Genomic DNA, 25,657 nt, shown 5'->3' with positions numbered 1-25,657 from the left:
CATGGAAAACACTAAATGTCCACAGACAAAAGAATGGATAAAGAAGATGTGGTACACACGTACAATGGGATACTGCTCAGCCATTAAAAAGAATGAAATGATGCCATTTGCAGCAACATGGATGGACCTAGAGATTATCATACTGAATGAAATCAGTAAGACAAAGATAAAACACCATATACTCTCACTTACATGTGGCAGCTAAAATATGACACAGATGAATATATATACAAAACAGGTTCATACACATAGAGAACAGACTTGTGGTTGCCAAGGGGAAAGGAGTGGGGGATGCAAGGATTGGGAACTTGGGATTAGCAGATGCAAACTATTATATATAGAATAGATAAACAAGGTCCTAATGCATAGCACAGGAAACTATAGTCAATATCCTGTGATAAACCATAAAGGAAAAGAATATGAAAAGAATACATAGGGTATGCATAACTGAGTCACTTAGCTGTACAGCAATTAACACAGCATTGTAACTCACCTATACGTCAATAGAATAAACTGAAAACAAGATTCTCTGCTTTTGTGTGGGCCACAGGCAGAGTGAGGACACAGAGAGGGGAACTGCACGTTGTGAAGACACACTTTTAATTGGCACTAGTTCTGTTCCATTCAGCATCCATTTACTGAGCTCCAATTTAAGTCAGGCACGACAGAAACTAAGATAAATACACTTGAGGCTCTTTAAGTCACATGAAGGGGAAAAAAGACACATTAGCGGCAAATGTTAACATCATGCAATGAGTGAAAAGAAAGGTAAATACTTGGGAAGCACAGAAGAGGGGGCATCTGGTGAATGGGGGAAACTAAGGCAAGATAGTTGCTTTATATCTAATCCCTAGGCTTTTAAGAGTCTGACAAAGGTACAAGTTTTAGGAGTGTTATGACCAAGAACTAGACTTATACATTTCAAAAACCAAGAACGCATGTTAAGTAAAGGAATTACCACTATCATGCTTAATTTTGGACATTGCTTTTCCTCGTAAAAAAAAATTTTTTTTCTTTTTGTGCTCTTCTCCTTTTTTTGTCATGGTTTTAAGGCACTCATTCTTGTATTACAATTTGGCGCCAGGTGTCCATGGCTGGTAGAGTAGATCACATCAAGCTTAAAAGCACCTATACTTAATTAATTCTGTGACTACAATGTTAAAACTTTTCTGTTTAAATCACTAACTAAGTGGAACTGTCAAGACCAAAGCCCAAAGCTCTGGAAAATACAAATACTATTACAATAGATAATTATATTTCTCAATTTAGCTTGTATAACTCAGAGTCAATTTCACTAAAGAATCCCTTTTCTGTCGTAATTACTCACCAGGCCACTGGCATAAAATATTAGATGACTGGATTGTATTAACATAAAGACACTGTACATTTTTCTTACCAGTATGGCTTACAAGAGTATCTATGAAAACTTTTTTGATCTTTGCTGGCTTTTTAGTCAATGATTGAATAGCCTTCGTCAAGAGATGGAAACACCAAGACTTGAGGCCACAAGTGCTAGTTTTTGATACCTGGATATTTTTTAGCTAATGGGATGTATTCATTTTTCTTTTTTTCTTCTGGTAGAATTAAGGATACACTAAATGTATACTTTTATGTAACATGTGAAATCTACAAATAAATATAACCTATGTATGTTATGAGGACAAGTTACATCCACCCTTAATTTTATGAAATAAAATATTAAGATATAGTCTTTCCCTATGCAACAAGTAACCATTCTCTTGAAACTTGTTAAACATTTTATTTGTTTTGCCACTTACACATTAATTTTGCTCCTTTTTAATGTTTTGGTTTTTTTTTCCTGGGCCAGGGATCAAACCTGTGCCAGAGTAGTGACAATGGTGGATCCTTAACCTGCTGTGCCAGGGAACTCCCTTTTTATTTATTTATTTAAAAAAATTTTTTAGGGCCGCACCCACAGCATATGGAGGTTCCCAGGCTAGGGGTCCAGTCGGAGCTGTAGATCCAAGCCAAATCTTCAACCCACACCACAGCTAATGGCAACACTGAATCCTTAACCCACTGGGCGAGGCCAGGGATTGATCCCTCAACCTCATGGTTCCTAGATGGATTCGTTTCTACTGCGCCACGATGGGAACTCCGGGGGAACTCCCTTTTTATTCTATTTATTTTTATTTATTTATTTTTTTTATTTTCCCACTGTACAGCAAGGGGTCAAGTTATCCTTACATGTATACATTACAATTACATTTTTCCCCCACCCTTTGTTCTGCTGCAACATGAGTATCTAGACAAAGTTCTCAATGCTATTCAGCAGGATCTCCTTGTAAATCTATTCTAAGTTGTGTCTGATAAGCCCAAGCTCCTGATCCCTCCCACTCCCTCCCCCTACCATCAGGCAGCCACAAGTCTTTTCTCCAAGTCCATGATTTTCTTTTCTGAGGAGATGTTCATTTGTGCTGGATATTAGATTCCAGTTATAAGTGATATCATATGGTATTTGTCTTTGTCTTTCTGGCTCATTTCACTCAGTATGAGATTCTCTACTTCCATCCATGTTGCTGCAAATGGCATGATGTCATTCTTTTTTATGGCTGAGTAGTATTCCATTGTGTATATATACCACCTCTTCCGAATCCAATCATCTGTTGATGGACATTTGGGTTGTTTCCATGTCCTGGCTATTGTGAATAGTGCTGCAATGAACATGCGGGTGCACGTGTCTCTTTTAAGTAGAGTTTTGTCCGGATAGATGCCCAAGAGTGGGACTGCGGGGTCATATGGAAGTTCTATGTATAGATTTCTAAGGTATCTCCAAACTGTTCTCCATAGTGGCTGTAACCAGTTTACATTCCCACCAACAGTGCAGGAGGGTTCCCTTTTCTCCACACCCCCTCCAGCACTTGTTATTTGTGGATTTATTAATGATGGCCATTCTGACTGGTGTGAGGTGGTATCTCATGGTAGTTTTGATTTGCATTTCTCTTATAATCAGTGATGTTGGGCATTTTTTCATGTGTTTGCTGGCCATCTGTATATCTTCTCTGGAGAAATGTCTATTCAGGTCTTTTGCCCATTTTTCCATTGATTGATTGGCTTTTTTGCTGTTGGGTTGTATAAGTTGCTTGTATATTCTAGAGATTAACCCCTTGTCGGTTGCATCATTTGAAACTATTTTCTCCCATTCTGAAAATTGTCTTTTTTTTCTTTTGGGTTTCCTTTGCTGTGCAAAAGCTTTTCAGTTTGATGAGGTCCCATGGGTTTATTTTTGCTCTAATTTCTATTGCTTTGGGCGACTGACCTGAGAAAATGTTCATGATGTTGATGTCAGAGAGTGTTTTGCCTATGTTCTCTTCTAGGAGTTTGATGGTGTCCTGTCGTATATTTAAGTCTTTCAGCCATTTGGAGTTTATTTTTGTGCATGGTGTGAGGGTGTGTTCTAGTCTCATTGCTTTGCATGCAGCTGTCCAGGTTTCCCAGCAATGCTTGCTGAATAGACTTTCTTTTTCCCATTTGATGTTCTTGCCTCCCTTGTCAATTCATCTTTGAATTGACCATAGGTGTCAGGGTTTATTTCCAGGTTCTCTATTCTGTTCCATTGGTCTGTCTGTCTGTTTTGATACCAGTACCACACTGTTTTGATGACTGTGGCTTTGTAGTATTTCTTGAAGTCTGGGAGAGTGATGCCTCCTGCTTGGTTTTTGTTTCTCAGGATTGCTTTGGCGATTCTGGGTCTTTTGTGGTTCCATACAAATGTTTGGATTGTTTGTTCTAGTTCTGTGAAAAATGTCAGGGGTAATTTGATAGGGATTGCATTGAATCTGTAGATTGCTTTGGGTAGTATGGCCATTTTTACAATATTGATTTTCCCAATCCAGGAACATGGAATATCTTTCCATTTCTTTACATCTTCTTTGATTTCTTTGATTAAAGTTTTATAGTTCTCGGCATATAGGTCCTTTACCTCCTTGGTCAGGTGTATTCCGAGGTATTTGATTTTGTGAGGTGCAATTTTAAAAGGTATCGTATTTTTGTATTCCTTTTCTAATGTTTCATTGCTGGTATACAGAAATGCAACTGACTTCTGAATGTTAATCTTATATCCTGCTACTTTGCTGAATTTATTAATCAGTTCAAGTAGTTTTGGGGTTGAGTCCTTAGGGTTTTCTATGTATAGTATCACGTAGAACTCCCTTTTTAAATGACATCATGCTGTATGAAATGTTCTGCAACCCCCCTCTTTTGTTGTTACTATTCAGCCATGCTGCTGCAAGTTGCTGCAGTTTATTTCCTCCACTGCTATAAAATATTCCATTATAAATATTCCACTACAAATTATTTGATCTTTTTTCCTATTGATGAAATGAGTTGTTTCAGTGTTTTACTATTATCAATAATGTTGCAATGAACACATGTCCAATTTCATCTGAGCCCAACTGCAAATGTATTTCTAGGTAAATGTTGACTTGGGGATGGGGAGAATATGCTCAGTTACTGGAATGAAAGATCCAGTTTCATAATACTGGATTTTCCTCCAAATTAGTCAGTGCTATTATCTTAAAAATCAATTAACACCTTTACCGGCAGTGTACGAACATTCCATAGAGTCACAGAGACGCAGATACTTTTGCATTATCAGGTTTGCTGGTGAGTGAAAAATGGTAACTTATTATAGTCTTTATTTGCAATTCCATGATTTAATGAGGTTAAATATCTTTTCATGTTTTAAGTGCCATTTGTGTTTCATCTGAAATACCTTTTCAAGTCATTTGCGCATCTTTCAATTGGGATATTTGCCTTTTTATTGATTATTGTAGCTCTTGATATATACTATGTACTAATGCTTTGCTGGTTTCACGTTTTGCAAATTTCTTTCTTTAGTATTTGAGTATTTTTTTGGTATGAGTATCTTCTCACTTTTTTTTTTTTTTTTTTGGTCTTTTCTAGGGCCGCTCCTGCAGCATATGGAGGTTTCCAGGCTAGGGGTCTAATCGGAGCTGTAGCTGCCGGCCTAGACCAGAGCCACAGCAACTCGGGATCCGAGCTGCCTCTGCAACCTACACCACAGCTCACGGCAACGCCTGATCCTTAACCCACTGAGCTAGGCCAGGGATCGAACCTGAAACCTCATGGCTCCTAGTCGGATTCGTTAACCACTGAGCCACAACAGGAATTCTCCACTTTGTTTTTTTTTTGATAAATAAAAGTTCTCTATTTTAATGTAGTCATGTTTATCAGCCTTATATTTTAGAGTTAGCACTTTTTGTGCCTTGTTTAAGAAATACTTTTCTGCTCAGATGTCATAAAGATCTATTTCTATATAAACTTCCAAAAGCTTTAAAGTTTAGGTCTTTGAGATTTTAATCCATTAGGAATTATTTTTCATTTGGTTGTAAGGAAGCAAGCCAATTTTTCCCCTCCACATGGATGCCCCATGTCCTAGCACCATTTACTGAAGGCCTGTTTTTTGGATTTGTCACTGTTTCTCACTTTAGTTTGATGAACATTTACTAAATGTTTACTGTACTTTGTACCAGGCACTCTGCCAGAGATGCAAAATAGAATCAAACATGATACAGCCCTCTCTTGAGGGTTTTAACGTAAAGCCTACATGATTTTTGGCAATCAATTCCCAGTCACTTCTACGGCTCTTAGAAAGTTACTATTTCTGAGCCTTAATCTCTCTACTTATAAAAAGGGATACCTCACAAGATTGTTACAGAAGTTAAATTAGATGACAAGGAGGTAGGAAGACTATAGCACACCAGTTAGTCTCAACTTTTTCTACGATTTTCTCCATCTAGTTAGTCAATAAGTTGATTATTTTTAAAGGTTTTGAAACATGACTGCAAATTACTTGATACTCCTTAGACTGCGATGGGCTATGCCCTGAATCTGGGCAGATCACAACGACTAGTCAATCTATACAGTATTGTGGAAGAGATGCTATATGACTTCTGAGACGAGTCATAAAGCTGCAATGCAGCTTCTGTGTAGTCTGTTGTAACATTCATGTTGAAGCCCTCTGTCTCCAGGAAAGAAGACCTACCACCTTCATGCTGCCATGCTGTGAGGAAGTCCAAAGGAGCCACACAAAGAGACATGTGGAGGTGCCCTGATGGGACATGAAGATAGAGATGCCCAGGGAGCCTCTACATGTGCAAGCTCCAGCCACCACTGCCTGAAACCGAACACAAGACCCTGAGCCAGAACTGCCCAACTGATACCTTCCTGAATTCCTGATCCATAGAAATGGCAAGAAGATAAAATGACTGTGGGTATGTTCAGCCACTAAGTTTTCAAATAATATGTTATACATTAACAGGTAACTAGTCACAGCAGAAACTGACAGAACATTGTAAATCAACTACAACAAAAAAATTAAACCAACCAAACAAAAGCAGGTAACGAGAATGCATATTGAGCACAGATTTTGCCATAAAGAACTGTGAAAAGTAACTCCACATTTCTCCTCACCAATCTTAAGTGAAAAATAACACAAGAACTAACATATAATTTTATATCTACTTAAGATAATATATTTGGGGAATTCTTGCTGTGGCAATGCAGCGGCTTGGGTCACTGTGGAAGTGTGGGTTCAAGCCCTGGCCCAGCACAGTGGGTCGAAGTATCTGGTGTTGCTACAGCTGTGGCTCAGATTCAATCCCTGGCCTGGTAACTTCCATATGCCATGGAGTGTGGCCATAAAAAAATATATATATATATTTGTTTGTTGTATATATTGGTGGTATCTCAAGACCTTAATATTACTCAGAACATCCTCATTTTAGCAGAGGATGCCTGAAATTGATGACTCTACATAAATTTAAAATCCTATTACTTAGCCTCATGAAGGCTTAAGTATTACATCATAATGCCCTATTTTACTTACGGTGTTACAGAGAAAAACAGATTTAGATACATCTAACATTGTCTTTTAGATATGTACAGAATGAGATTTAACATCTATTAAAGTATCCAACTCTAGCAGAAGACTGATACTGAGAGTTCTAGATTTTTAAAAATATTGAATAAAAAATATAACTATTTGTCAGAAAAGGTACTTAAATTCACCAAATAAGCTCCAATGCATAAACAAACACAATAGTTATTTTTCATTATCATGATGTAGCCTTATCATTGTAAATGACCCTAAAAATGTTCACACAATAAACCACATTATGAGAATAAACTCCTTTGGAAAGAGGAAAAATTATGGAACCAAATCTGAAACTATTGTAAATTAATATAATAAAACCCTGAAGTGAATCAGCTCAAATAAACGAACAAATCGGAAGAATGTACTTGTGCTTATCAGGTCACTTACACTGTGCGAGGCTACTGCCTGTCTAGTCTACTATACAAGTAGCAATTTATTCCCAAATTTAGTGGTATCAGAGTTCAATATATACAAAATTTAAAAGTATAACAGAGAAATTTAAAATGACAAATGTCTCTTATCTTGATAACATTTATAAGAATCAGAGACAGTGAAACAGTAACCAAAAAATTAGACTCAATTAATAATATTAAGATTCCAATAACCTTTTGAGGCTAGAAAATCCCAAATGGGAACTTAAATGTCAGGATGAAAAGAATTAATCAAAGGAAATTAAAAATACTGGAGGAAAAGTTCTAAAGTACATATATAACATCCGGATGGAAAAGAAATTAGATTATTTCTGGACAAAATAAAAATAGGAGACTAGGGCATTAAGATGGCAGGGTAGAAGGACTGGAGCTCACCTCTCATAAAAGCAACAGTATTACAACCAACTGCTGAACAACCTTCAACCAAACAGACTGTAATCTATAGAAAAAGATATCCTACTCCAGGAGACAAAGAGAAGGCCACATCAAGACAGGAGGAGGGGTGATTACACAATATAAGAAACCCCCTACCTACCAGGGGGCAGTGGGGAGACTGGAAAGTAACTGTAACGCAGAGGCTCACCCATAGGAGTAAGAGTCCTGAGCACCATGTCAGGTTCCCATGCCTCGGGATCTGTCATTGGGAGGAGAAACCCCCAGAACATTTGGCTTTGAGGGCCAGCGGGGCTTGTGTGCAGGAGCTCCACAGAACTGGGGGAATTGGAGACTCCATTCTTGAAAGGTACGCACAAGCATTCATGTGCACTGGGTCCCAGGGCAAAGCAGGGGCTCCACAGGAATCTGGGTTAGACCTGACTGCAATTCTTGGAGGATCTCCTAGGAAAACAGGGGCTGACTGCAGCTCGTTGTGGGTGTAAGACATTGGAGGTAAGGTCTTGGGAATAATCATCAGTGTGTACTCCTCTAGAGATGGCCATTTGGGAAAAATCTGGCCCCACCCATCAGGCTGAGAAGCTCGAGGCCAAATGATAATCTGGGTGGGAACACAGCCCCACTTATCAGCAAACAGCTTTGGGCCTAAAGATCCCCTAGGCACAGAGCCCCCTCTAATTTCACCTGGAGACAAAGCCCCACCCACCAGAGAGAGAAAAATCATCTCTACCTACCAGTGGGCAGGCACCAATCCCTCCCATCAGGAAGCCTGCAGCAAGCACGCATACCAACTTCAGCCACAAGGGGGGCAGATATCCGAAGCAAGAGATGCTACCACCCTGTTGTCTGCAAAAAGGAGACCACACTAAACATCTATACAAAATGAAAAGGCAGAGAATTAGGACTCAGATAAGGGAACAAGGAAAAAACCCAGAAAAACAGTTAAGTGATCCGGAGATTAACAACCTTCAGGAAAAAAACTTTAGACTGACGATAGAAGGTAATTCAAGATCTTAGGGAGAAAGTGAGGGAAAGATTGATAAATTACAAGAAACAATGAGCAGAGAAATAGAAGATTTAAGGATTAAACAAGCAGAGATGCAAAATATAATAACTGAAATAAAAAATTCACTAGAAGCAACAATAGCAGAAAACAGGAGGCAGAAGAATGAATAAGCAAGGTGGAAGACAGACTAGTGGAAATCACTGATGTGGAACAGAAAAGAGAGAAAAGATTACAAAGAAATGAAGAGAGTCTAAGAGAACTCTGGAACAATGTTAAATGCAACAACATCCATACTATAGGGGTGCCAGAAGGAGAAGAGAGAGAGAAAGGGACAGAGAAAATATCTGAAGAGATAATAGCTGAAAACTTCCCTTACAAAGGAAAGGAATCACTCACTCAAATCCAGGAAGCACAATGAGTACCATATAAAATAAACCCAAGGAGGAACAACCTGAGACACATATTAATCAAACTGACCAAAATTAAAGACAAAGAGAAAATAATGAAAGCAGCAAGGGAAAAGAAACAAATAACATACAAGGAAACCCCAATAAGGTTACTGGCAGATTTTTTAGCATAAACTCTGCAGGCCAGAAGGGAGTGGCACAATATACTTAATGTAATGAAAGGAAAAAAATCTCCAACCAAGATTACTCTACCCAGCAAGGCTCTCATTCAGATTTGAAGGAGAAATCAAAAGTTTTACAGATATGCAAAAGCTAAAAGAAATCACCACTAAATCAGCTTTACAAGAAATACTAAAGGAACTTTTCTAGGTGGAAAAGAAAAGACCAAAACTTTACAAAACATTACAAATGACAAGGCTCACCAGTAAAGGCATATATACAGTAATGGCAGGAAATCATCCACACACAAATATGCTACTAAAACCAGGGAAATTGTGAGAAGACAAGGGAATAAATGCAGGACAATGGAGATGCATTTGCAATTAAGAGACCAACAATTTGAAAACAATCTTGTGTGTGTGTGTGTATACACACTCCTATGTCAAAACTTAAGAGACCAACAATTTAAAACAATCTTGTGTGTGTGTGAGTGTGTATATACACACTCCTATGTCAAAACTTCATGGTAACTGCAAACCAAAAATCTACCACAGATACACACAAATAAGAAAAAGCAATCCAAATATAACACTAAAGACAGTTATCAAACCATAAGAGAACAAGAGAAGGGAAGAAAAAAGGCCAACAAGAACAAATCCAAAACAGTTAAACAAATGGCAATAAAAACATTCATATCAATAATTACCTTAAATATAAATGAACTAAATGCCTCAACCAAAGGAAAGAAATGAAAACTGGAGTAGTAATATTCATATCAGAAAAAACAGACCTTACAATAAAGAATATTATACGAAAAAAAGACAAATATTACATAATAATCAAAGGATCAATCCAAGAAGATACAGCAATTGTAAATATATATGCTCCAAACATAGGATCACCTCAATATATAAGGCAACTGCTAACAACCTTAAAAGGAGAAACTGACAATAACACAATAATAGAAGGGGGCTTTAGCACATCACTTACAGCAATGGAGAGATCATCCAGACAGAAAATCAACAAGGAAATACAGACGTTAAATGATGCATTAGACCAGATAGACTTAAGAGAGATTTATAGAACATTCCATCCAAAAGCCACAGAATACACATTCTTTTCTTCTCAAGTGCACATGGATCATTACCTAGGACAGACCACATTCTGGGCAACAAATCAAGCCTTGGTAAATTTAAGAAAACTGAATCATTTTGGAGTTCCCATCAAGGCTCAGTGGTAACGAATCTGACTAATATCCATGAGGTTGAGGGTTCTATCCCTGGCCTTGCTCAGTGGGTTAAGGATCTGGTGTTTCCGTGAGCTGTGGTGTATGTCACAGACCTGGCTTGGATCCAACACTGCTGTGGCTGTGGTGCAGGCTGACAGCCACAGCACTGATTTGACCCCTAGCCTGTGAACTTCCATAGCTATGGGTGTGTCTCTAAAAATAAAAAAAGACCAAAAAAAAAAAAAAATTGAAATCACATCAAGCCTCTTTTTGGACCACAATGCTATACAACTGGAAATCAACAAGAACAAAACTGCAAAAAACACCAACGTGTGGAGAGTAAACAACATACTACTAAATAACCAATGGATCACTGAAGAAATAAAAGAGGAAATTAAAAAATATCTAGAAGCAAATGACAACAAAGACACAACAATCCAAAACCTTTGGGATGCAGCAAAAACAGTTCTAAGAGGGAAGTTTATAGCAATACAAGCCTAACTCAGGTAACAAGAAAAAGCTCAAATAAACAACCTAACTTTACACCTAAATCAATAAGAGAAAGAAGAACAAACAAAACCCAAAAGGTAGCAGAACGAAAGAAACCATAAAGATCAGAGCAGAAATCAGTGAAATAAAAGAAGAAAACCATAGAAAAGATCAATGAAATGAAAAGTTGGTTCTTTGAAAAGATCAACAAAATCAATAAACCTTTAGCCAGACTAATCAAGAAAAAGAGAGGACTTAAATCAGTAAAATGAGAAATGAAAAAGAAGTTACAGCAGACATCACAGAAATACAAAGGCTCATATGAGACCACTATATGCAACTATATGCCAATAAAACGGACAATTGAGAAGAAATGGACAAATTCTTAGAAAAGTACAATCTTCCAAGACTAGACCAAGATGAAATAGAAAAGATGAATGGACCAATCACAAGGACTGAAATTGAAACTACGATTAAAAAACTTCTAACAAACGGAAGTTAAGGAACAGATGGCTTCACAGGTGAATTCTATTAAACATTTAGAGAAGAGCTAACACCTATACTTCTCAAACTATTCTAAAAAATTGCAGAAGAAGAAACACACCCAAACTCATTCTATGAGGCCATCACCAACCTGATAGCAAAACCAGACAAAGATACCACAAAAAAAAGAAAGAAAATTATAGGTCAATATCACTGATGAACATAGATGTAAAACTCCTCAACAAAAATATTAGAAAAACAAATTCAGCAATACATTAAAAGGATTGTACATCATGATCAAGTGGGATTTATCCCAGGGATGCAAGTATTTTTCAATATCTACAAGTTTGTCTGTGATACACCACATTAACAAATAGAAGAATAAAAATCATATGATTCTCTCAATAGATGCAGAAAAAGCTTTTGACAAAATCCAACACCCATTTCTGATAAAATTCCTGCAGAAAGTGGGCACAGAGGGGACCTACCTCAACATAATAAAGACCATATATGATAAACCCACAGCTAAAATCATTCTGAATGATGAAAAGCTAAAAGAATTCCCATTGAGATAGGGAACAAGACAAGGATGTCTGCTCTTGCCACTACCATTCAACATAATTTTGGAAATCCTAGCCATGGCTATCAGAGAAGAAAAAGAGATAAAAGGATTCCAAATTGGAAAAGAAGTAAAACTATCACTGTTTGCAGATGACATGATACCATTCCATGAAAATCCTAAAGATGCTACCAGAAAACTGTTAGAGCTCATCAATGAATTTGGTAAACTTGCGGGATACAAAATTAATAGAAATCAACTGCATTTCTATTTACTAACAATGAAAGACCAGAAAGAGAAATTAGGGAAACAATCCTATTAACTGTCACATCAAAAAGAATAAAATACCTAGGAATAAACCTACCTAAAGAGACAAAAGACTTGTACTCTGAAAACTACAAGAAGCCAATGAAAGAAATCAAAGATGAATTCCCGTCATGGCTCAGCAGTAAAGATCCTGACTAGGATCCATGAGGATGTGGGTTTGATCTCTGACCCCACTCAGTGGGTTAAGGATCTGGCATTACCATGAGCTGTGGTGTAGGTCAAAGATGCAGCTCAGACCTTGCAGTGTTGTGGCACAGGCTGGGAGCTGTAGCTCTTATTTGACCCCTAGAGCCTGGGAACTTCCATGTGTTGCAAGTGAGGCCCTAAAAGAGCAAAAAAAAAAAAAAAAAAATCAAAGATGACACAATCTGATGGAAAGATATACCATGCTCTTGGAGTAGAAGACTCAACATTGTGACTATACTACCCAAGGTAATCTACAGATTCAATGCAATCCCCATCAAATTACCAATGATATTTTTCATGGAACTATAACAGAATATTTTAAAGATTGTTTTAAAAATATTAAAGCACAAAAGACCCAGACCAGCCAAAGCCATCCTCAGAAAAATGGAGCTGGAGGAATCAGGCCCCCTGGCATAAGACTATACTACAAAGCTACAGACATCAAAACAGTATGGTACTGGTACAAAAGAAAGGTAGATCGGTCAAACTGGACAGAAAGCCCAGAATTAGTTTCTAACGGACCTACAGTCAACTAATCTATGATAAAGGAGGTAAGAATATACAATGGGGAAAATACAGTTCATTCAACAAATGGTGCTGGGAAAACTGGACAGCTACATGTAAAAGAATGAAATTAGAACACTCCCTAACACCATACACAAAAATAAACTCAAAATGGATTAAAGACTTAAATATAAGACTGGATATTACAAAACTCTTGGAGGAAAACATAGGCTGAACACTCTCCAACATAAACCACAGCAATATCTTTTATGACAATAAAACCAAAAATAAACAAATGGGATCTAATATAACTCAAAAGTTTTTACACAGAAAAGAAACCCTAATGAAATGAAAAGACAACCCACAGAATGGGAGAAAATATTTGCACATGAAGCGACTGAAAAGGGATTAATCTCTCCAAAACATATAAACACTTCCTGCAGCTTATTACCAAAAAAAAAAAAAAAAAAAAAAACCTCAACAAAAAATGGGCAGAAGATCTAAACAGATAATTCTCCAAAGAAGACATATAGATGGCAAAAAAACACTTGAAAAGATGTTCAACATCACTATTTACTAGAAAAATGTGAATCAAAACTACTATGAGGTACCACATTAGACCAGCCAGAATGGCTGTTATCAAAAAGCCTACAAAGTAAATGCTGGAGAAGGTGTGGGGAAAAGGGAACCCTCTTACACTCTTGGTGGGAATGTAAATTGGTGCAACCACTATGGCAAACAGTATGGAGATTCCTCAAAAAACTAAAACTAGAATTACCATTTGATCCAGCAATCCCACTCCTGGGCATCTATCCAGGGAAAACCATGACTTGAAAAAGTACATGTCCTCCAGTGTTCACTGCAGCACTATATACAATAACCAAGATATGAAAGCAACCTAAATGTCCATCCACAGGAATGGATAAAGACAATGTGGTTTAAATACACAATGGAATATTACTTAGCCACAAAAAGGAATGAAATAATGGCATTTGCAGCCACATGGATGGACCTAGAAATTATCATGCTAAGTGAAGTCAGTGAGACAATGAGACACAAATGTCATATGCTACCACTTAAAAGTGGAATCTAAAAAAGGATATAATGATCTTCTTTGCAGAACAGATACTGACTTACAGACTCTAAAAAACTTAGGATTTCCAAAGGTTGTCGGGGGAGGGATGGGCTGGGGGTTTGGGATGGAAATGCTGTAAAATTGGGTTGTGATGAGCACTATACAACTATAAATGTAATAAAATTCACTGAGTTAAAACCAAAAAAAAAAAAAAAAAAAATAGGAGACTATAAGGGCCATGATTTGAATTTCCCAGAATAACACTGGGGTCAAAAGTTGAAAAGAGAACAATTAAACTAGTAAAGAATAATCATAACATTGTTTTAATTTGTTACTTTTATAGCGTGAGAGATGGAAAATTATGAAGCACATAGATGAATACAAATTATAGGGTGAAAAATGTCTTGAGAATGTAGACAGCAGGTAAGTCTTATGTGTCTAAAAGTCTTGATTATATATTCTAAAGCGACTTACAAATAAAATGAAATTAAACTTTTTTTATTTCAACTCTTGTCATAATTTGCTAAAAGGAGCACAATTTTGAGATTTTTTTTGCACATACAACATACAAAATTAAACAGAAATGCCTAGTATTGTAAAACACTGGTTGTTTTCCAAACAAATTGCTGAGTGCAATGAAAATAAAAATTCAAAGCAAAGATAAGAAAATGTTAGGAAACAAATTAACATTGGCGATGAAAAGACCAGCAACACGGAAGGAAGATCCCCTTAAGAGCATTCATTATCCATAATATCCATGAGTCCTAAAAAATATAAGGATGACAGACAGGAATGCCTCTAGCATGAAACATCAATAGAATGTGATGAGTATTTTGGCCAAAACTACACAGTATTTATAGAGAAGACTTAGAATTACAGATATACACCGTTTTATGCTCGGCCTTAATTTTAAGCGAGTGTAATTAATAACTGAACATAAACCTAAGTGATATAAAATTATATAACAATATGCTGTGCCCATTATTATAATTATTAGAAACAAAATCTAGGAACATTCAAATACTTTTTTTTCTGATTGTACCCACAGCATATGGAAGTTCCCAGGCCAGGGACTGAATCCAAGCCACAGCTGCAACCTACGCAACAGCTGTGGCAATGACAGATTCTTTTTTTTTTTTTTTTTTGTCTTTTTTGCTATTTCTTTGGGCCGCTCCCACGGCATATGGAGGTTCCCAGGCTAGGGGTCAAATCGGAGCTGTAGCCACCGGCCTATGCCAGAGCCACAGAAACGCGGGATCCAAGCCGCGTCTGCAACCTACACCACAGCTCACGGCAACGCCAGACCGTTAACCCACTGAGCAAGGGCAGGGATTGAACCCGCAACCTCATGGTTCCTAGTCGGATTCGTTAACCACTGCGCCACGACGGGAACTCCAATGACAGATTCTTAACACGCTGTGCCAGGCCAGGGATGGAACTTGCACTGCTGCAGAAACAACACTGGATCCTTAACCTGCTGTGCAACAGAGGGAGCTTCTCAAATACTTTTTATCATTGGTAAAAGGTTTTTATTTTTACTCTGGTTTTTTTTTTTTTTTCTTCTAAAGAGATTTAAAACATCATTTACCTTTAAACGAACAATTCTCAGAAAGATATCTTCTCTCATGCTCATCTCAATATCAAAACGAGAAAGTCTTTTGTCTGCTTCTGTACTTGCTGCTCGTACTTCTTTGTCAGAGGAGACATGCTGGGGAAAGTCTAGCATGGTTCGTTCCACTGTTAATAGAGCAAAAGACCATATGGACTCATCGAATCAGAAATAATAAAAACGCCTCATACCTAGACGAATGATTGTAAGTTTTTCAATTTTATAGTTTCTGTAAAGGATCCTAAGGTTATCAAAAAACAGCATCAAATGCAGGACTTGGCTATTCCAGTGGCATTATTAGGAAAAATAGGGTGTGTACTGAGTACTTATCGAAGCATATCTAGGGTGCAATTTATTAACTGGGAATGTAGGGGAAAAAAGATGCAGTTCTTTTTTTGGTCGTTGTTGAATTTTTTTTTTTTTTTTTGCTATTGAATTGTACTTTATATTTATTCTGTCTTTTTGTCTTTTTAGGGGTATACCCGCGGCATATGAGGGTTCCCAAGCTAGGGCTTTAATCGGAGCTGTACCCACTGGCCTACGCCACAGCCACAGCAACGCCAGATCCGAGCCACATCTGCGATCCACCACAGCTCACGGCAACACCAGATCCTTAATCCACTGAGCCAGGCCAGGGAGCGAACCCGCAACCTCGTGGTTCCTAGTCGGGTTCGTTTCTGCTGTGCCACAAGGGGAAGTCCAGATGCAGTTCTTATACTGAGGCATCTTACAGTCTTGGAGTTCGGGGTATGAAAAAATACATGAAGGAGGTTCCCACTCTGGCTCAGCAGGTTACAAACCTGACTAGTTATCATGAGGATGCAGATTTGATCCCTTCCCTCCATCAGGAGGTTAAGGATCTAGCATTGCCATGAGCTGTGGTGTAGGTTGAAGATCTGGCTTGGATCCTATGTGGCTGTGGCTGTGGCATAGCCTGGCGGCTGCAGCTCCAATTCATCCCCTAGCCTGGGAACTTTCATTTGCCAATGGGTCACCTTGGTGTATAGTAGAAAATTGACAGAACACTGTAAACCAGCTATAATGGAAAAAATAAAAATCATTATTAAAAAAATTTGGTGGTTGTAATATTTATACATTTGTATCTGATATCAGTGAAATACTCATACTATAGGAAAAAATCAGTATGGGCTTATAGTGATAGTTGTGATTATGCTGTGACAACGAATACATTTTTATCTTTACAACTTTGAAGGTATTGTTGAAGGTATTGTAAATAGGTAAAATTTACACATGTGATACATGGTAGACAGTAAAGCTAACCTTTACATAACATGAAATTGCCCAACTAAACAAGATAACTTACATGAGTCCTCTTACAACATTGTACAATGTAAAAAAAAAAATGCCATAAAAATCTGAATAAATTCAGGAGTTCCTGTTGTGGCACAGCAGAAACGAATCTGACTAGGAACCATGAGGTTGCAGGTTCAATCCCAGGCCTTGCTCAGTGGGTTAAGGATCCGGCATTGCTGTGAGCTGTGGTGTAGGTCGCAGACGAAGCTCGGATCTGCCGTTGCTGTAGCTGTGGCACAGGCTGGCAGCTGTAGCTCCGATCAGACCTTAGCCTGGGACCTCCATATGCCACAGGTGCAGCCCTGATAAGCAAAAACAAAACAAAAACAACAACAACAAACAAAATCCCAATAAAGTCAAAATGTCTCTTTTTAAAAAATCAATTTAGATAATTATTTTAGGATATGATGTAATATATCTTTTTTTGTCCTTTGAGTAAAGAAAGAATGGAACTTAAGATATAAAATTTAATACATACAACACTTGTTTAAGTGAGTTAAATACAGAGTTACAATTTCTGTTTACTTTTTAAAATTCGCTGAAAAAGATAATACGAGGGATTAAAATTGCTCAAGAACTTAAATGAGCAGAACAAAATGCAGGAGTCTAAAAGTGGAAACATATTCTTAAACAAACAATAATACTGAAAACCATTTCCTTCCTTACTTTGCCACAAAGATCTGGAAGCGGACTTATGTTCTCACTGTCAAGCTATAAATAATGCTGATGCTCGGTACCTGACACTAGACAAATGTGGTTTTAACAGCTATTGCAGGTGGCAGAATGAACTCTGAAAACATACACAAATAAGAGATTGTTAGTCTTTAAAACTCTCTTCTCAGAGTTATGATCCTGGCAAAGCTGAAACGAATCCTACTAGGAACCATGAGGTTGTAGGTTCGATCCCTGGCCTCGTTCAGTGGGTTAAGGATCCGGCATAGCTGTGAGCTGTGGTGTATGCTGCAGACGCAGCTCAGATCTGGCGTCACTGTGGCTGTGGTGTAGGCCAGCTCCAGCTCTGATTCAACCCCTAACCTGGGAATTTCCATATGCTGCGGGTACGGCCCTAAAAAGCAAAAAAATTAAACATATAAAATAAAAATAAAAATCTCTTCTCAAACTCAAACATTTTTGTGATTAACCCACAAAGATAAATTTGCAGGAGAGCAAGAACAAATATCACAAAACTAAAGGTATATTTAAAAGATGTATGATTGAGTGGTAAAATAGAATTTAAGATAATTATGTTTAAAAAAAGTTTTTTTTTTTTTCTCCACTGATTTTTGTATTTGTTAAAAGCATGAGCTAGCAGGATGGCACACTGTCTTAGCCGTAAGTGAGTGAAGAAGTGAGCATGTGAACCAAGAACAAATCATACACAGTGTGGGAGATACAATATTAAATTGCCAGCTGGAGAGTTCCTATCGTGGCACAGTGGTTAACGAATCCAACTAGGAACCATGAGATTGCGGGTTCGATCCCTGGCCTTGTCCAGTGGGTTAAGGATCTGGTGTTGCCTTGAGCTGTGGTGTATAGGTCGCAGATGGGGCTCAGATCCCACATTGCTGTGGCTCTGGTGTAGGCCGGCGGCTATAGCTCCGATTAGACCCCTAGCCTGGGAACCACCATATGCCGTGGTTGGGCCCTAAAAAGGACAAAAAGACAGGGGAAAAAAAAAAAAAAATAGCCAGCTGGGAAAGGTCCGCTGAATGGGGACCAACTTCGACTTTGACTGCAAGACCAACCAGATTTCTTTTTACTTATGAATTCAAAGTCAAGGCTCATAACAAGATTTAATGGCCAGGGAGTACCTTTCATGGCACAGTGAAAATGAATCTGGTTAGAATCCATGAGGATGCTGGTTTGATCCCTGGCCTTGCTCAGTGGGCTAAGGATCCGGCGTTGCTGTGAGCTGTGGTGTAGGTCGCAGACACAGCTTGGGTCCTACATTGTTGTGGCTGTGGTGTAGGTCAGCAGCTGCAGCTCTGATTCAACCCCTAGCCTGGGAACCTCCATATGCTGCAAATATGGCCCTAAAAAAGCAAAAAAAGAAAAAGAAAAAGATTTAATGGCCATTAATGAGAACGAAGCAGTGGATAGTAAGAGGCCAGAAATGAAGAGGTAAGAGAAAGTAGCCAAGTCTCTATTATGGGAGGGGAATAGGGTAGGCAACTCTTGGTGGGGTAAAGACATAGCTAGATCACTAGGGCTGTTCAGGATTCTGTAAATTCCAGAATATATATAGATGTTTATGATACTCCATTCTACAGATAGCTTATGTTCTTATGAAGCCTGGATACTCAGTCAGGTTTGTTTAGTCATAATCATCCTACAAAATATACCCAGTCCTTTGAGGTAACTAGTATAAATCTTCATTCCTTATAACCAAAGGGTCTAATACTTGTATTATAAAAAGAATATATTTTAAATATAGGAAATATGGAGAACAGAGAAAAGCATAAAAATTAAATTAAAAATCAACTATAAACCTAGTACCCAAGATACTGGTGATTATTAAAATTTGTTTTCTTCTAGTTTTCTTTTTTTTTTTTTTTTTTTTTTTGCCACACCCATGGCATGCAGAAGTTTCAGGGCCAGGGATTGAACTTGCCCCCACAGCAGTGACCTGAGCCACAGCAGTGACAATGCTGGATCCTTAACCCACCGAGCCACCAGGGAAGTCCATCTTTCTTTGTCTTAATGTTACTAAATACTGTTTCTAAACATGACTTTCATGGCTACATAATGTTATAAAAGGTAAATGTATCATAGTTTATTTAGCTAGTCTACTGGTTGACACTTATGGGTTATTTCCAAGCTTCTGCTATGATAAATTTATACAATGTTTATACATAAATTTATACATGATTTTTCCTATACCTGAATATTTCCTTAGATTATATAAATGTGAGATGTACAATTAATACTGGGCTAGGGTATGAACTTCTTAAAAGTTTGATAATATATTGCTCTTCAGAAAGCAGATGTCATCAGGGTATATGTTTTATAGCAATTAAGACATTTTTTAAAAATTATAGTGGATTTACAATGTTCTGTCAATTTCTGCTGTACAGCAAAGTGACCCAGTTACACATATACACATTCTTTTCCTCATATTATCTTCCATCAAGTTCTATCACAAGTGACTGGATATAGTTCCCTGTGCTATACAGCAGGGCCTCATTGCTTATCCATTTTAAAATTAACAGTTTGTATCTACTAACTCCAAACTCCCAGTCCATCCTACTTCCTTCCCCTTCCCCCTGGCAACCACAAGTCTGTTTTCTATGTCCATGACTTTGTTTCTGTTCAGTAGATAGGTTCATCTGTGCCATATTTTAGATTCCACATATAAGTGATATCATATGGTATTTGATTTTCTCTTTCTGACTTACCTGACTTATTATGAGAATCTCCAGTTCCATCTATGTTGCTGCAAATGGCATTACTTGGGTTCTTTTTTATGGCTATTAAAAGTTTTGATATATATTGCTCTCCAAAAACCAGTTGTAATGAGGGTATACATTTTATAGCACCTTTGCCACATAATAAAAAATCTTTAATCTTGGATAATATAAATTCTAAGCAATTATGATTAATCATTAAGCAAAAATCAATATCCTGTAAAACTGGAAAATGAACTGCCAAGACAGAAGGCATAAAATGGTATATGTGCCCACAAAATGAAATATCGATGTGCTTTTGCATCCTACTCACCTATATACTTCACTTCCACATCTGCCAGTGCCTGCAAACAGTTCTCATAAGTTACCTCTTCAATGTCAAGCATTCCAATATCATCATACACCTGTTTGGTCTGCGCAATCAGCTCCTCAGTTCTTCTTTTAATTTGCTCTGGTGAAAGATCCCATCTTAAAACATTTCTGCCATCCACAGTATAGGAAGACATTGCCTGAAGAGGAGACATTGCTTCTTTCCCTAAAGTCATTCTCAATAAAATCCCGGAACCACCAACCCTAAGAAGAGTTAGAAAAGGGATAAAAATTAGACATTTCTGTTGGTCCAAAGTCAACACAAATATGTAATATTGGGAGTTCTGTTGTGGCTCGGGGTAACGAAACCGGCTAGTATCCATGAGGACACGGGTTCTATCCCTGGTCTCACTCACTGGGTTAAGGATTGGGCACTGCTGTGAGCTGTGGTGTAGGTCACAGATGTAGCTCAGACCCAGCATTGCCGTGGCTGTGGTGTAATCTGGCAGCTGTAGCTCTGATTGGACCCCTAGCCTGGGAACCTCCATATGCCATGGATGGTGGCCTAAAAATACAAAAAACAAAAAACAACAACAACAAAAAAAGCCCCAAACTCCCACAAATGTGTAATATCTAATTAAATTTAAAATTAAAAGAACTCTCTAATAAAATTGAGCAAATTTCTCTTCAGTGACTACTTAAGCACAAAGCTGAATACTCTTGTGTTTTCTTTTTTGTTGTTGTTGAATAGTTATAGAATTAATGTAACTTGGACTTTCTGAACACTGAATTGTTTATGTAATTAAATCACATGGAGAAATAGTTAGGTGTCAAAGACATAATAATTGCCCTTCATAAATTAAATCAGTACTCTTTCTTTAAACATTTTTCCTCTGCTAATGTCCACTACTAAGTATAAAGACTCAAAAAAACGTTTTGAGATTCAGCAAGGAAACATTTTCAAAATTCTCTTTACTGAACAACAATTAAAAAAAATATTTTGCCAAAATTTCATGTAAATTAACTATGGCAATTTGAATTTAAGACTTGGAAAATAAACTGGCATTATTCTAAAAGATAAAGAAAACAATTAAGAATAATACCAGGAGTTCCCGTGGTGGCGCAGTGGTTGACGAATCTGACTAGGAACCATGAGGTTGCAGGTTCGATCCCTGCCTTTGCTCAGTAGGTTATCGATGTGGCGTTGCCGTGAGCTGTGGTGTAGGTTGCAGACGTGGCTCGGATCCTGAATTGCTGTGGCTCTGGTGTAGGCTGGCAGCTACAGCTCTAATTCGACCCCTAGCCTGGGAACCTCCATATGCCACGGGAGTGGCCCAAGAAATGGCAAAAGGCCAAAAAAAAAAAAAAAAAAAAAACAATAATACCAGAAGTTCCCTTTGGCTCAGCAATAACAAACCCGACTAGCACCCATGAGGACTTGGGTTCAATCCCTGGTTTCACTCAGTGGGTTAAGGATCTGGAGTTGCTGTGAGCTGTGGTGTAGGTTGCAGATGAGGCTCATATTTGCTGTGGCTGTGGTGTAAGCCAGCAGCTACAGCTCTGATTCAACCGCTAGCCTGGGAACTTTCATATGCCACCAGTGTGGCCCTAAAAAAAGACAAAAAGAAAAAAAAAAAAGAATAATGATATCAATCCTTTACTCGCTTAAAACATTTTAAAACACTGAAACTAAAAATTGATACTGCAAGTAAGGCTATATATATTTATATTATGTAATTATTGTAATATATAATCATAGAGCTCATGAATAAAAATATTATAGTAGCTGACATTTATTATATTTAGGCATTGTACTAAATGTTTTCCATTAATTAACTTAGTCCTTACAACCCCATGAGGCAGATACTATGGCTATTTCCATTTTGCCAAAGAGGTAGCCAAAACACAGAGAAGTTAAGCAATTTGCCCAAGGTCACACAGTTAGCTATATGGTATGAATTAGGATTAAAACCTGGTGATATATATCCAGAATCCACTCTTTTAACCACAACGCTAAACTTAATTCCTATTATCTTACAAGACTCCAATAGGACATTATGATGTAGGCAGGACAATATTCCCTTTCAACAGATGATGCAATTGCGGCTCAGAGAGGCTAATTGATTTGTTTAATGTCATTTGTTCAACAAATATTTATGGGCACACTCTGTATCTGGTCATTGTGACCAGCGCCAAGGATAAACAGGCAAACTGACTGGGACTCTCCTACTTATAATTTAAGAGAGAAGGCAAACTGATAAATTGTCTATCATACTACGTTGAGATGAGTGCTATAATAACCCGGGAGAACTCTGAAAGATCACAGAAAGACTAGAAGGAGCAATGAGCAAGCCAAGATCTGAACAATATGCAGAGAATATCCAAAGGTGAAAGGCTATAAGGGAAAAAAAGCCTGAAAAGGAAACAATGCCTAAGTAGAGACTAGAGAATGAAGAACCGTGGGAATCATTTAAGAGCTCAAACTTAACTCTGAAGGCAATGAGAGAGCCACTGAAGGGTTTTAATCAGGTGAGAGATGAAAAAAGACATGATTTATAAAGAAATTATTCAAAATTGTAATGAGTTGAAATGTTTAGAAAAGAGGGATCATTCCAGAGACACACTGTATCTCTAATTGGGGTAAAATATTATGGTATGCCTAACTAGGAAAGGGGGGGGGGGAAATCGAGTGATTTAAGAATTATTCAGTAAGTAGAATCACTATGACTTGGTACTGACCAGATGTGTAGAGGAGGTGAGAGACTCAAGGATGACATCCAGGCTTCTGTCTTGGAACTGGAAGGATGGACAGGGGCACCAGGGCTAAAATATGGAACTTAGACAGAGGAGGCTCTCTGGGGGGCAGAAAGAGAAATTCAATTTTTAAGGCAATTTATGCAAAGTCTGAAATGGCTGTGGCAAATGTAATAATAAATCATTAATATTAGATGCTAATTGGAGTTATATAGGTGGCTGAACTGTTCCAAGGGAATTTGCAGAGTTGGAACAGAACAACTGAGTTCTAATTCTAGTTTATCTATTTAAAAATTTTGTCTTTTTAGGGCCGCACCTACAGCATATAGAATTTCTCAGGCTAGGGGTCGAATCAGAGCTGCATGTGCCAGCCTATGCCACAGCCATGCCAGATCCAAGCCAAATCTGCAACCTATACCACAGCTCATGGCAATGCTGGATCCTTAACCCACTAAGCAAGGCCAGGGACTGAACCCTCATCTTTGTGCCTCCTAGTCAGGTTCATTACTGCTGAGCCACAACAGGAACTCCTCTAACTCTAGTTTAATCAGTGAGGTAAGAAGGAAAACCAAGTAAGGTGGTTTCCAGGAATTATGAAAAGCAAGCACTGAAAAAGGGAGGGAGTGACTCACAGAATGAAATGATGCAAAAACCTCAAGAAAGATGGAGGAGCCTCTGTTGAATTCAGCAAGAGGAAAGCCATAAAGGATCCTGGCAAAGGCAGTGTTAGCAGGATGCTGAGGGTGCAAGTCAGATTACTATGCCTGCGGGCTTTGGAGAAGGTAAAGAACAGGGGAAGGAGGAAATACACCTCAGCAATTCTCCACAGAGCTGGCTGTGAAAACAAGGAGAGCTAACACCACAGAAGGGGCTGAGACGCAGAGGGGTGCATTTTTAACACAAGAGACACCAGAACAATGACCCCCTTACCCGTCTCTCCATGAGAATGCTCCTGTGTGAAACAAACGGGATGACGGTTACACTCAAGCTGGCAGAATCTTTTCTAATACATTTCCAAATTTCTCCCTCAACCAGTTGAGTTATATATTCACCAGGAGTCATGCCTATTGTTCCAAAACCTGTTTATGCCTATCACACTCAATTTCGTGTAATTTAAATGTTACTGATTAAAGGTATGTACATAAAGAATGATCTGTTGTTTAGGTAAACTGTCTTGGGAATACTTTTAAAAAGACAGTTACTAAAAAGCCAAAGGAAAAAAAATGCTGGTACAGAAGACTGAGAAAAGAATTATGGAGATTCAGAAGGCTTCTTAATTCAGATTGCTTATGTGTGCCTGGAGTGTTCCTGCTCCACTTTGAAGAAACTAAAACTGGAAATGAAGAATAATGCATTTTTGGAAAAGTTCATGCAAGGACAGTGAGGAATGCCAATCAAGTGATTCACACTTAACAAAAAGACATTGTTTTTTCATCGAAATATTTGAAAATTAATATACAGGAGTTCCCATTGTGGCTCAAAAGGTTAAGAATCCAACATAGTGTCCATGAGGATGCAGGTTAGACCCCTGCCCTCGTTCAGTGGGTTAAGGACTCGGTGTTGCTGTGAGCTGTGGTGTAGGTTGCAGATGCAGCTCAGATCTGGCATTGCTGTGGCTGTTGCATAAGCTGGCAGCTACAGCTCTGATTCAGCCCCCATCTGGGGAACTTCCATATGCCACAGGTGCAGCCCTAAAAATAAATAAGTAAATAAATTTTAAAAAAGTAAATTAAGGAGTTCCCGTCGTGGTGCAGCAGAAACGAATCTGACTAGGAACCATGAGGTTGCAGGTTCGATTCCTGGCCTTGCTCAATGGGTTAAATATCTAGCGTTGCCGTGAGCTGTGGTATATGTTGCAGACGTGGCTCAGATCTGGCGTCGCTGTGACTCTGGCATGGGCTGGCGGCAACAGCTCCATTAGACCCCTAGCCTGGGAACCTCCAAAAAAAAAAAAAAAAAAGTAAATTAATATATATTTATGTTTTGTTTCAATACATTGAGCAATTTACTACTTTTTATAATTCTATTTGAAACCAATTTTTAAAATTAATTATTAAATGACCTATGGAGCAAGGTCATAATGGAAGTAGGAAGAAATGGC

The 25,657-nt window shown here is 38.1% G+C and overlaps 1 protein-coding gene across 15 annotated transcripts in view; it reads right to left on the bottom strand.

Annotated features, from left to right (window-relative positions):
* The window catches only part of NLN (neurolysin), a 108,948-nt gene that overhangs the window by 53,577 nt on the left and 29,714 nt on the right, over positions 1-25,657 (bottom strand). For 6 of the 15 annotated variants that reach the window (XM_005672488.4, XM_085001612.1, XM_085001613.1 and 3 more), the window contains 2 exon segments: positions 20,807-21,066; positions 15,755-15,903 (listed from right to left, as the gene is read on the bottom strand). In XM_005672488.4, the coding sequence (XP_005672545.2) occupies positions 15,755-15,903; positions 20,807-21,066 (409 nt within the window). 15 annotated transcript variants of the gene reach the window in all.

The sequence above is a fragment of the Sus scrofa genome, chromosome 16 (genome assembly GCF_054392235.1).
Source record: "Sus scrofa isolate SSC_HxYL_T2T_F1_AM1 chromosome 16, Sscrofa_HxYL_maternal_Yorkshire_Landrace_v2.0, whole genome shotgun sequence".
NCBI lineage: Eukaryota > Metazoa > Chordata > Mammalia > Artiodactyla > Suidae > Sus > Sus scrofa.
The sequence above is the reverse complement of the archived record's forward strand: the minus strand, read 5'-3'. Positions and strand labels throughout refer to the sequence as shown.